At 36.3% G+C, this 13,981-nt stretch overlaps 1 protein-coding gene across 1 annotated transcript; it reads left to right on the plus strand.

The window, feature by feature from the left end:
- Positions 1-8,879: 8,879 nt before the first annotated feature.
- Positions 8,880-13,491, plus strand: LOC18440699 (pathogenesis-related thaumatin-like protein 3.5). The gene is made up of 3 exons (XM_011627538.3): positions 8,880-9,610; positions 11,759-12,032; positions 13,022-13,491. The coding sequence occupies exons 1-3, from the start codon at positions 9,091-9,093 to the stop codon at positions 13,233-13,235; spliced, it is 1,008 nt and encodes a 335-aa protein (XP_011625840.3). The 5' UTR covers positions 8,880-9,090; the 3' UTR covers positions 13,236-13,491.
- Positions 13,492-13,981: the final 490 nt, after the last annotated feature.

Raw genomic sequence — 13,981 nt, forward strand, 5'->3', positions numbered from 1 at the left:
GTCCTACAACTGGTTCGAAATCGCCTCCCTTGACTTGTACTCTCCTGATTCTACGATCACACATACATGGTTAATTTTACAAGACAAGTGGGCCAAGGGACCCCATCTTGTCTTTGGGCAAATGCACGTGAGCGTGCGCATTCAAAAGAAGAAGGAAAAAATAAGAGGATAGAGATTGGGGTGACAAAATGAGAAGGAAGAAATAGAATAGAGGAACGAGAAAAAAGAGAAATTTGACCAAGTGGTTAGACTGACACAGTAGCTAGACTAATACAGTGACTGATTTTGTGTGGTAGCAAGACGGAAACGATAACTCAGACCGGCATGACGGCTTAACTACTCGACGACAGAACCTACACCAACCAGCCTGGCATGATGGCTAGTCTGACGTGGCAGCAAGACGGGCCTTGCTGCCACTGCAATTCAAACCAGCACGGTGACTAAACTACTCGACGACAAGACTATTATGACAATGCTAGACTTAGCCTATCCCTTGGTCAAATGAGAGAGGAAGAAGAAAGAATAATAAAGAAGAAAGAAAGAGGAAGAGAGAGATTAGAAGAAAACAGAAGAACAAGGAAGAAGAAAGAAAGAAAAGAAGAGATATGACAAAATAGAAAAAGAGAAGAGCAAATAAGAGAGAATAAAGAAGAGAGAGAGAGAAAAGAGAAGAAAGAAAGAGAGAGGAGAGAGGAAAAAAAAAAACAGAAAGAGAGGGAGAAAAGAGGAGAGGAAGGAGTAAGGGAAGAATAATGAGAGAGAAGAAGAGAGAAAAGCAGAGAGAGAAAGAAAGAGAGAGGAAAAGAGAGCATGAGAAAAGAAGAGAAGAGAGAGAGAGAAGAGATAAGGGAGAAGAAAGAAAAGAAAAGAGGAAAAGTAGAGAGATAAGAGAGAAGAAGACAGAAAAAAAGAGGGATTAAGAGAGAAGACAGAAGATGGAAGAGAAAAAAATGAAGAGAAGAGAGAAGAGAAAAGAAAGGAAGAGAGGAGAAGAAGATGAGAAAACAAGAGAAGATAGGATATAAAGAAGAGTGAGGAATAAAGAAAAAGAAAAAGTAGAGAAGAGAAGAGAGATTAATAGAGAAAAAGAAAAAGTAGAAAAGAGAAGAGAGGATATGAGAGATGAAGAAGAAAAGAAGAAGAGAATAGATAAGAAGAAGCTGAGAAGAGGAGAAGAGAAAAAGAAAAGAGGAGAGAAGAAGAGAAGAGAAGATAAGAACAAGAAGAGAAGAGAAGAGGAGAGAAGAACAGAAGAGAAGATAAGAACAAGAAGAGAAGAGGAGAAGAGAAGAGAAGAGAGAAGAAGAGAGAGAAGATAAGAAAGAGAAGAAGAAGAAGATAAGAGAAAAAATAAGAAGAAACAGAGAATAAGAGAGAGAAGAGAGGAAAAAGAAAAGAGAGAAAAATAGAGAAGAATAAAAGAGTAAGAAAAGAAGAAGAGAAGAGAAGACAAGAGGAGAAAAGAAAAAGAGAAGAGAAGAGAGAAGAAGATTAAGATAAAAGAGAAGATAAGAGGAGAAGAGAAAAAGAAAAGAGAAGAGAGAACAAAAAAAAACGAAGAGAAGAGAAGGGAAGATAAGAGAGGAGAAGAAGAAGAGAGAGAAATACAGAAGAAAAAAAAAAGAAGAAGAGAAGAGAGAAGAAGGAGAGATAAAGAACATAAGAGAGGGAGAGATAAAGAGGAAAGATTGGAGAGAGAGGGGAGGGAACAAAAAGTATGAGAGAAAAAGAAGAGTAGAGGGGAGGAGAGAGATGAAGAAAAGAAGAAGATGAGAAGAGAGAGAAAAGGGAGAAGAAAGAAAAGAAAAATTAGGGGAGAGACGAGAGATATGTCATGGACGACGATGATCATTGCCGTTCATGATATGAAGGAGATGAAGAAGGTATCATAGATGGCGATGGGCTCTACCATGAGATAAAGAGATATGATAGAGATAAAGAGATATGAGAGAGAAAAGAAAAGACACACACGGCAATAAGTAAAGAGAGGTAAATAGACATGAGAGAGAAAAGAAGAAAAGACACGCGTGGCAATGGGCATCGCCGTGTGTGTCAGATGAGACTCGGACACGACCCGAACCACCACTTGGAAAAGGGCCCGATTCAATGTCATTGTCAGAGAATAGGGGAATAAATGTTGTGAGCGACTATGGGCATCGCTGTGCACAACATGGGAAAAGAGGAACTTAGATAGAAGCCCGACAGCCACTCGGGTTAACGCCCGACTCACTGTACATATTCCAAGAAAAGGAGGATGTCATGCTCGAAGATGGGTACCACCGTGAATGACTGGGGACGAGAGAAAAAGGAAAGAATAGAGAGAGAATGAAAGATAGAGAGAGAAAAGGAGAGACAAGGAGAGAGAGAAAGAGAGGGAAAAGAGAGAAGAAAGTGCAAAAAGAGATAAGGAAAGAGAGAAGTGAAAGAAGAAAGGAAAGTAGAGAGAGATACTGAAAGAGAAGATTAGGAAAAAGAGAAAAGATTAAGAAAAAAGAGAAATGAGAGCAGACAGAAAAGAGTAACGAAGGGAAAGAGAGACATGCACGATGATTCTTACTGCCTGTGCATGTGAGGTAGAGAAAAGAGAGACAGAGAGAAGAAGATTGAGAGAAGAGGAGAGAAAAAGAAAGAAGAAAAGAGAGAAAGAGAAAAGAAGAGAGAGAAAGAAGGAAGAGGAGAGAGAAGAGAGGATAAGAAAAGAGAGAAAGAAGGAAAAGGAGAGAGAAGAAGGAGAAGAGAAAATCACCTTCACTTAGGGGTACCAAAACTTTTCTTCTTTCTCCTCTCTCTCTCTCTCCAAGACATGCCACAATCTCAAGACTAAAACTCTCTTCATCAAGTTGAAGCCCTAAGGGGTCCTTTTACAATGAGGTATAACATGTATTTTATAAAGTTGGGCTCAAAACATGGGTAGACGCTCAAAATTTACCCTAATTGCTAAAAAATACAATTTATTGGAATTAAAATAAAATCTAAACATAGATATAAAATTACAATTTTACCCTTGCTCAACAATACATTAAATTTCAAAACAGTCCATGCTGCTACCATGGAGCGTGATTCCGCGCCCGAATGGCTAAAAGATTATTACTTTCTCGATGGGCTAGGCATAACGATCAATTCGATATTAACTTTGAGCCACGGATCGTGTTTTTAGGCCACGATCATGTGACTTGAAATTTTACGAAAGTTGAAAACTTCTGATCAATAGTGCGCTCATTTCTTGATGTATTTCTTTGGTTTCTTTGCCGAATTACACTAGGCATGTCGTCACGATCGCGTTGCGACAAATGCAGCTCGACTTCGTGCTCGAACGAAGATTTTACCAGTTTGGGTTTTTGACCATAATTTGGATTCTGACAGCCGGAATTTGGATTCTGACAACCGAAATTTTGGAGTAAGATTAACATCATTGTTTGCAAAATCTAACTGTTCATCACACACGAGGTCTGGACCAGTGGTAGCCCTAGACCCTATGCATGCAATGCAACTGGTTTCGCATCGATTGGGTTTGCAAGCACTATGATATGGTTACTCGAGTGGGACGTGCTACTGCTGATTTTCCTGCAACCTTGATCACGAATTGTCATCTTCTCTTTAGCTTTTTTCCTTACTCGGACATCATCACGAGACGTGCCACATATCAGAACGTTCATCTTAATGAGACGAACACGCTTTCAAAATTTGAACGTGACTCGCTTTGTAACTAGGGAGATATGAGTCTTCAAAGCTATTGTTCGTGACTGTGAAAACCAATCTCCTTTATTGGAGATTGGTGCATGGAGGGCACATAGAAATAGCGTACGACCTCTTTTTTTTTTTAGTCTTTTTCCCATAACTTTTTCTTGGAATGTCTGTTTAAGCCAAAACTTGATCTTTAGGGGTTTTTGACTGTGTCGGATCCAATGGCAGTGGTCTCACAACCATTTGACGCTTCTTTAATAGAGTTCCAGTTATAGGGTCCGTTTCAAGGTGCTCGAGATTGATTTTTTCAAAACGGTTTCTTTGTTTGCACTATCTTAGACATGTCGGCATGCGACGAAACTTGATAGGTGGTCTTTTGGGGTCCTTAGGAAGATCCTCACCCATTCTGGGGCAATTCTTAGACTGTCGAAAATTCCACTGTAAATCAAGGCTTTATTGACCGGCTTATCTTTTATTCCGCATCGGGGACCCAAAGTGATGAAAAATATCTTCAAACAGCCATATAACATTAAGCAAAAATTGACATGATGGTTAAATTGACCTCCTTATAAGAAGTCTTGACATCCACTCATGTGGAGGCCACTATTAAATCAGATCCGGCCACTAACGAGTTCCGGTTTTGGTGAACCTGCCAGGTACTTTAAATTTCTTTAAAAAATTATATAAAATCCCAAAAAAGTAATTTGTTTGTAATGTATTTTTAAATTTTTTTTTTTTTTATCATTTTTGCCCAGGTTTGAAAATGTTTTAGCATTTTCTCATCTTTTTTTAGAAAATTTCAAAAATACCCCCTAAACACAAATAGATTCTTTAAAATCGATTTTTTCATTAATTTTCGCTTTTATTTGGATGTGCTTTGTTTAATCATTCTTTAAATATAGCATTTATATTTTATTATATTTTATTTTATATTTTTATTATAAAATTTCAAAAATACCCTTGAACTCTAAGACTTGCTATTGTTGGTTTCCATTTGAAATATGGAATAGAAACATTGGATTCCATTTGAAATATGGACTAGAAACATTGGGGTCTTTCTAGTGACATATATGCAAAAAAATTATGAAATAAGAAGTGATAGTTTCAATTTTTGGTGGTGTTTTACATATTCATATCTTTACTGAATTAGTTTCATTTGTTTTGTTTTAAATTTTTTAAATTTTCTTTAGAGGATGGTTTTTTATCTCTACTAAGTTACTTATGTTCATATGAGTGTGAGCGTTTGGAAGTTCGTTGCTCGCTTTATATTTTGTTACTTAAAGTTCCACACGTGTTTCTTTTAAGATATGGTATATGTAGTTTTATTTTAGGGATTGTATAGAGAGACCTTTTATCTTTAGTACGAAGACCCTTTATCTTGAGTTTAGTCACAAGTACACTTATTTTGATTTGAAATTTGATTGATAAAAATATTGTGATTTCTTTGGGGTAAAAGTAAATGTCTCTCTTTGTATACTTTTCCTTTATTTTATTGTATTTTATAAAATTTATTGGTACTTTTATTTTCCGGTTTAAGATCTCTTCGCAAATACTACCTCATTAATTTTAGAAGCTCTGGGTAATGTAGTAGTTTAGTTAGCTTAGGGATTTTTCTATTTTTCATCATTCAAACTTTATGATCTATGGAATCTCAAAGAAATTTAATCTATTCTATTTTGCAAAAAAATTTATGATACTATGTTTTTTAAAAATAGGAGCATGACATAGACCAAAAGTTGGGGAGGAAATGAGTTTATTGATATTTAATCTGATAAGATAAAAAGTTCTGCGTTGTGTGGAGTGGATTTAATAAAAGAGATAGTGAGGATAGATTTATGCAATACTGCATCCACTATCAGAAGAAGAAAGGGATTGTTGTTAGGCATACAAAGGTTGGGATTGATGTTTTCGAATGATATACAAATGTTGGGCATATGGAATTATTTAGAGATGCATGCGCTATCATTCAAATGTTGGCAAGATGAGTGCATTGGTGCCCTATACGAAGACGAGTCAAAGAAACTTTATACTGATGAACTTCTTGATATTTTGGTGTATGTTTTAAATTTTGGGATGTTTATCTTGTAGGTTAAAATACTTTATAAAGTTGAACACAGTGTAATGTTTTTTTGTAAGGTTGAACACATGGCAGTGTTTCAAAAAATGGTCCGTCGGACACCTAGGGGCCTAAGATCCTATGCACCTCATGCACAGTGTAAAAATGGTCCGCCCGGCACCTAGGGGCTTAAAATCCTATGCACCGCACGCACAAGCACAGTATAATGTTCTTGTAAAGGTGAACATACTCCAAGTAGTTGGTTAAGGGCATTGAGAGGTTCCCATATTCTTAACATAAGTTTAAGTTTAAAAGCTTTATTGTTTAGGGGCATTGAAAGTCGAGATATACAAAATAAATAATGGTTTACATTCCCATCACATCATCTAAATTGAACCTACACAACCAAATTTAAAATGAACTAAATCTTATCAACCCTTCATATAGGTTACCTTTCTTGAGTAAGGTCTTCTCGTTTGTTTAAACTATTGAAATTTTTGACAGAAATTGCCTGACCGACCTAGGCAGGTTTAAACTATCGAAGTTTTTGGCAAAAATTGCCGAGCCCGGGCGCCTTCCCAAGTAGATCGGCCTTGGGCCGTATAGGCCTATGGTGCATAGGGTTTTGGGTGCCTAAGCGACGGGCCATCTATCAATATGATAAGATTTTCTGCAAAATAGAATAGATTAAATTTCTATGAGATGATTTGCCACAAAATATAAAGTTTGAAAGAGGAAAAATGAAAAATCCCTAGGTTAATTAAACCACTGCATTTTTAGAGCTTCTAAAATTATGGTAGTATTGCAAAGAGATCATAAACCTGAAAACAAAAGCACCAATAAATTTTGCAAAATACAATAAAATAAAACCACATATATCATATTTAAGGAACATATATTGAACTTTAAGCAACAACACAATATAAAGCAAACAACGAAGTTCCAAATGCTCACACTCATACAAACAAGTAAACTCAGCAAAGATAAAAAGGAAAGCTTTATATGTTCTCTCTACAACATAGAAGTTCTATCTTCTTTCTACCATCCAGCCATCCATTTTTTATCAAGAGAGCCACTCACCGTTTGATCTTAGATCCGACATCTAAAAGTATTTTATTTTTAATATTTTTAATACAATTTTTCTGAATATGGAATTTGGTACGTGCCATATTCTCATTGGGGCGTACCTATAAAAAAGATTAACAATAATTTTTCGATAAAATATAATGACCAAAATACCCCTTGAATCTTTTAGGGGCATTTTGGTTATTTTATTTTATTGAAAATATTTTTTACATATTTTCATTAGTGCGAGTTTAATAGAGGAATAGACGTCCAAATTTTGGTGTCAAAATAGTTTATAAAAAAAAATTAAAAATAAAACAGTGTAGAGACGTGACATTGTGATTGGGACAATCTTAGCCCTGAATTAAAAAATGGACGATTGAATAAAGAGGATGATAGAACTTCTATGTTATAGGGGGAATATAGAAAGTTATCTATAAAATTTTAAGCAAAACAAATGAAATTAATCCAGTAAAGAAATGAATATGGAAAATACCACCAAAAAGACTCCAATGTTTATATTCCATATTTCAATGGAATCCAACAATAGCAAGATCAGAGTTTTAAGACTCGGCAGAGGTAACTCGGACTCATCCGAGTAACTTGGCCTAGAGTTTTGGACGACTCAATTGGACATTACATTGTATAGTTTAATTAAATTAATACCTTAAATTTAAATCAGATATACTAAAGTGTTGTTTTCTTATCACTACTACATAAAGTTGAACCCTATCCAAGGATCAAATCAGTGTAGGACAAATTGAACCGGAATGATTAACCCCCTCCAAGATTCAAATGAGTGTAAAAACGATCGAACTGGAACGGTTAGCCGGACATTGGTTCAACCAACCTAATCGGGCAAGTCCCGAATGGTAAAAAAATATATTAAAAACCCTAAAAAAATATGAAAAATATATTTAAGAATGATTAAACAAAACACATCCAAATGAAGTTGAAAATTAATGAAAAAAAAAGAGCTCTTAAAGAATCGATTTGTACCAAGGGGTATTTTTGAAATTTTTAAAAAAGATGGAAAATGCCTAAACATTTTTAAATATCGGCAAAAATGATAAAAAAAAATATTTAAAAATAAATTCCAAACAAAATCCCTTATTTTTTGGTATTTTATATAAATTTTTAGTTTTTTGAAAATACCTGACCAGTTCACCAAAGCCGGAACTGATCAATGATTGGATCCAATTTAACCGGGCTAATCAAGTGGTTAGAATTTGAACCGCTTGATTTTACCTATATTGCCTAAAAGACATAGATGGAAATAGAGAGAAAAAATATGGTGACTTATAGTCGGGATGCGGATATAACGCTCGACAGAGCACAATAGTATACTAAGATTTGTATAGCCAACCCCAAATAGTTGGGATAAAGCACGTATTATGATGGTGATTATGATGATTTGATGATATATTTTATGAAAGGGACTGCGTACAATGAGACCATTTACCGATTATACAAGGAAGACATAATTATTTATAACCATTCTATGTGACATTCCATAGCTTGAGTGTGTCCCAAAGTTCAAGAAAATTATCTTTGAACTTTGAGCTTGGTCAATGGAATAGATGTAGCCACCTAATTTCACATCCAATGGTCAAGATTACTTTTAACAACCTTATATAAACGGTCGATTTCCTTTATAAAATAAGTATAGAAATTGAACCCTGCTGTGATAAATTGGAGCTTTTGAGCGGTTCAAATGATACTATGAGATAATTAGAACCCTTTAATGATATTTTTCCTATGGGTCATTTTCCTTTTTGACAGAATTTGGTATCTTCAATATACTCCCATTTAGGGTTTTGCCCAATGGACCAAAGTTATATCTTACTCCTTGGGAGAATGAAATTTTTTCGATTTCCCTAGATCTTACAGAAAAAGTAATGATCCATGGGGATCTTAACGAAAAAAAAAGAGGGGACACTTTCGTTAATAGGCCTATAACCTCTGCCGTGGATTATCCATAAAGGTATTGCTTCTTATACGCGCCACCCGAACTTCAAATCTTTTAGAGAGAGAAAGCCCAACCTGCAAAACTCTTGAGGAGAGAGAGATATGTCATGCCACCCAATTTGAAAGAAATTCTAAACCCAACTTCCCAATCCAACCAAAAACCACATTCTCTCTCTCTCTCTCTTATATTTAGCTAATGCTCTTCCCCTCCCATTTCCTTCCCTTCTCTCAGTACACGAACATACATACATACCTACACAGTTATATACATAAATCACACACGCTACCATCTCTAACACCTTGCATTCTCTCTTCAAATGCCTAAATTCACCAAATTTCTCTACACAAACATCTCTGGACCTTTCTCTCTCCTCCCCTTCCTCCTCTCTCTTCTCATCTCTTTTCTCTCTGACACCTCTCATGCAGGCTCATTCACAGTTGCAAACAATTGCCCCTATGCAATATGGCCAGGCACACTTGCCGGAGCGGGAACGCCTCAACTACCACTCACTGGATTCCAGTTGGACTCCGGCCAGAGTGTCACCATTCCGGCCGCTCCGGGTTGGTCGGGTCGAATTTGGGCTCGAACAGGCTGCGAATTCGATGTCTCCGGTATAGGCCATTGCCTTACAGGAGATTGTGGTGGGAAGCTAGAATGCGATGGTATGGGTGCAATTCCACCTGCTTCTCTCTTCGAGATCACCCTAGGAACACCCCAGACCCTTGATTATTATGATGTGAGCCTGGTGGATGGCTACAATTTGCCGATGGTGGTGGTACCGCGCGGGACCTCGGGCTCATGTAACACAACCGGTTGCGCAGTGGACATCAATGTAGGTGAGTTTAGGGGCATAACAATCTCCTCAACTCATAGTTCCTTGATTTTTGAATGAAATTTTCGACATGGGTTTTCAACAGTTTCATCTTTTTGAAAGATAGAATTTTGTTTGTAGTATCACGCATTAAGAAATTTACAGAACATTGATTCAAATTTTGGACATGCTTTTAATTAATATTTCATCATTGAGCTAGTATATGTCATCTAATGGTCTTAAATGCATGCAATAATCGCTGGTGCAACATTCGTTGGCTCCAAATCGTATAGGTAATTTTTGGGGTCCGAAAAATCTTCATAACATGTTAGTTTTATTTCTTTGGCCCTGTAGAAATGGACAGCCCCTACCATAGGTGACTTTTTTTATGATAGAAACCTAATAAATGACACTATTTGTAGCTATAAATCATAGTTATAAATCAGTTTACATAAGGTTGTAACCCTAAAATTAAGGTTTAACTCTAAAGTCTATCATAAAAGGTTGTTTTGATGTTGGAAAACCCTCTAATTAATCATCTCAATATTGAGATGTATGAATATATAAAAAATAATAATTTTGAGTCCTAAAATAATGCATCTTGCAACACATTATCTGGACTGTCCATTTTCAAGATTTTCAAGTGTTTATAGATCTACTTTCTTTGAACTATTCTTGAAGTTTAAGATTTCATAATTAGATATAAAATAGATTCTCAATTCATCCTATAAATTTTCTACATCAGAATTATACTTATGATAAAATTTGGAGGTGCGCCTTAATCGAATTGTTTTAAGGTTGGCAAGCATGAAACCTTTTGGTCCCTGCCTACTTGAGAAAGCGTTAGTGACTACGACCCATAATCATTTACTCAAATTTCTTATGCCTGAGCATCTCTCTAGCTCTCAAGAACAATATTAACTAATTTTAGTCGTTCAAAAATGTAATATAATCTTGAAGAGTTCAATCATTTTAGGGTGCAGTTGGCATACGGATGCATCCGTAGGTGTAGAGGTAAGGAGCACCTTCAAATTTTATCATGGTATATAATTTTGATGTAAAATGTTCTTAAGATTATCTCAAACTCTATTTTTATATCTAATTATAAAATTTTAAATTTCAAAAATGGGCAAAATCAAATAGATCTATGAACATATGAAAATCTTGAAAATTGATGGTGTAGATAGTATGTTGTAAAATGCACTATTTTTGAGACTTAAAATCTTTTTATTTTTTATATTCATCCATCTAGATGTCAAGATGATCAATCAATGGGTTTTTCAACATTAAAACTACTTTTTCCGATGGATTTTTTAGGGACATCCATAGTTCTACTTTATAAGGTTACATCCTTATATAAACTTTTTCCCTCATTTAAAAGAAATTAGAGAATTTACTTTTGTGAGTTTTATTTTGCTACGTAAAAGCATACTATGATCCATAAGAGCATAAAGAATCACCATCTAACGAAGAGATAAATAGTAAGAATCGAGCTTGGCCTATAGTTGTTAATAACTTACGTTAACAACACTGCATCTCAAATTTAATCCCTATGTCAAATTGCCCAAAAAAGGAAAGAATAAATTAAAGCTTAGGGACATACCATTTACGTTAGCAGCACTACCTCTCAAATTCAATCCCTACTGTCAAATTGCCCAAAAGAGGAAAGAATAAATTAAGGCATAGGTACATACCATTTGAGTGACTATGACGAGTTGCACTCTTTTATCTCATTAACCATGATCCATCAATTTGGTGTGAAGACACAAGTAGGCAAAAATCTGTAATTTGCTACTTATCCAAAAGATTATATAACACTATACATAACTCCCTCCCAACAATTCTCACTCTAAAAAAAAGACTAATTATTTAGTGTATTGAAAATATAGGCGGGGTGAACACAATTGATAATTTGACATTTAGATTGGGAAAGAGTTGGGATTGTGGTGGTAGCACCCGCACACCTTAGTCACTACGTTGTGGTTTTCACTGACACCACTCCTTACTTTTAAAAACTGACTCCTAAACTATTTTAAAAAACTTAAAAATTTGGGTAATGACTGATCTTCCCCACTGGATTACCAAAAAAAAAAATTTAACAATTAGATTCTCTCTCTCCATGAAAAGGGAAAACATATATTCATTTTATTATTGTGCTGAAAAATATGGATAGGGTGTCCAAAAGAGCTACAAGTAGTGGATGGCGATGAAATTGAGATGAGAGGTGGGGTGGTGGGATGTAAAAGCGCCTGCGAAGCCTTTGGTTCGGATGCATACTGTTGCAGTGGGGAGTATGGGAACCCAGAGACATGCAGGCCAACCATGTACTCCAATATGTTCAAGAGAGCATGCCCTACAGCTTACTCCTACGCCTATGATGATGGAACCAGCACCTTCACTTGCATGGCTGCCAATTACGTCATTACCTTTTGCCCCACCAACTCAGGGTATGATGATAATGAATCCTCTCTCTCTCTCTCTCTCTCTCTCTCTCTCTCTCCACCATCACAGGGTACGATGATTATGAATCCACTCTCTCTCTCTCTCTCTCCCTCTCTCTCTCTCTCTCTCTCTCTCTCTCTCTGCATCCATCTAAAGGTAAAAAACTTCCAACTTTTGCTCTTGCTCAAATCACTGCTAACGGACCCTTGAAATCCTGGATTTGGAACATCCTACCATCGAAGCGGAATTTATCAAAATATATATACGAGATCTTTTAATCTAATTTCAAAATAAGCACAATCAAAATACACTTGACCATGAATTGGAATTGTTCAAAGAAAGATAAACTATTAAATTGTTAAAAAGTTAATGTGTATTTTGATAAATTTCGCTTTTTCAATACAAACCTTCTGCCCAAGAAAAAAAATCCCCCTAACAATGAAGATATATATAATCCATGTTTTAGACAGTCAAATCTAAATAACTCGGACATACACATATCTCTTCCAGGTAGTTCAGCCGTAAGGTCAAATCTAGATCTCAGACAACTCATCTAACCATATACATTTCTTTTCTAGGTGGTTCAATTTTGAATCCAACTATGGAAGTAGTGTTGCAATGTCAAATCTTAATCAGTCAATCCCAAGCCCGAATGACCTCTCTCTCTCTCTCTCTCTCTCTCACAAAAGAGACTCACTTTCTTAAACGACCATGACATTCACTAAGGACAGACTGAATAATTTTAACCCTCTAACTACTAAAAATTCTAAAAGAATGGAGGAAAAAAGATTGGGAAGCTTCTTAGCCCTTTTATGAGGGTGCAGGGATGTAAATACTCCGAGTCCAGGTCCAGTGAATTCGGGTCCAGGTCCCATATCATTTTTCGGGTCCGGCCAGACCCAGACCTGACCCAACCCATTGCCACCCCTACAAATACCATTATCTGTCTAAAAGAAGCCTTGAGTTCCTAACTTATCTATTTGTTTATTTGCAGATTGAGGAGGTCTGATGGCTTGACATCAAATCACCAACCAACACCAAATTACCAAACACCCCCACCACCATACACAAGCAGCAGCCAACAGGATCCCCAAGGGTGCACAACAGAGCCACAACAAGCTTCAGATTTAGAATCATTGTCTTCCTCCACCAGCCACCTCCCATTTGCCAATTTTTCTCTATTTCTTCTCCTAATTTTCTACTTTTAAGCTGGAAAACAGCCATGCCATGGATGCAAATATGCATGGATACATGACGTGCACATGCGTACATGCATTTCAATTCATCAGGAAGGGGGGGCTTAATCCTCCGCAGCTACTTTTTAAATCATATATCTGAATTTGCTCCACCTTATGGTGACAATAAATACAAAAAAAGAGCAGTTCTAGGAACAAGGACTGCAAAAGCATTATGTATGTAAGCAAGCGTACTAGTGATTATGGAAGCATAACGTTCAACGCAAAAGTAAGCATCGATGTATTATGCATTTATGCTTGCATGCAAGTAGACATGATGTATAATGCATGTATACGTATGCATACATGACTGCAGTTAATCAAGAGCAGAAGAGTTGTACAACGTCAATTATCCTTTGTGAGATATGTCCATAGCATGTACGTATGCATGCAAGAATGCTTGGGCTGATTATATACACATATTACAAGGCATATATAATTGAACTTGAAAATTCTAAGTGGCAAGGTAACCTCCTCAGCATATGCATATACATATTGTTCTACAAATATGTGCGTGCTGGAATGCAAACACAGAGGAAAAAGTTCATGTGGGGGTGTGTAAGTGTGTTGGGCTCTCTCTCTCTCTCTCTCTCTCTCTCTCTCTCACACACACACACGCACACACACACACGAACCCACAGGGTGAAGTGCCCTGTTGGAATTGTACCAGCGGCCTGATTTGGTTCTCATCTGGTTGAATGGATTCGAGTTAAAAACTT

This window comes from Amborella trichopoda, chromosome 1, assembly GCF_054954075.1.
Source record: "Amborella trichopoda isolate Santa Cruz 75 chromosome 1, AtrichopodaSantaCruz75HAP2 v2.0, whole genome shotgun sequence".
In the NCBI taxonomy this organism is placed as follows: Eukaryota; Viridiplantae; Streptophyta; class Magnoliopsida; order Amborellales; family Amborellaceae; genus Amborella; species Amborella trichopoda.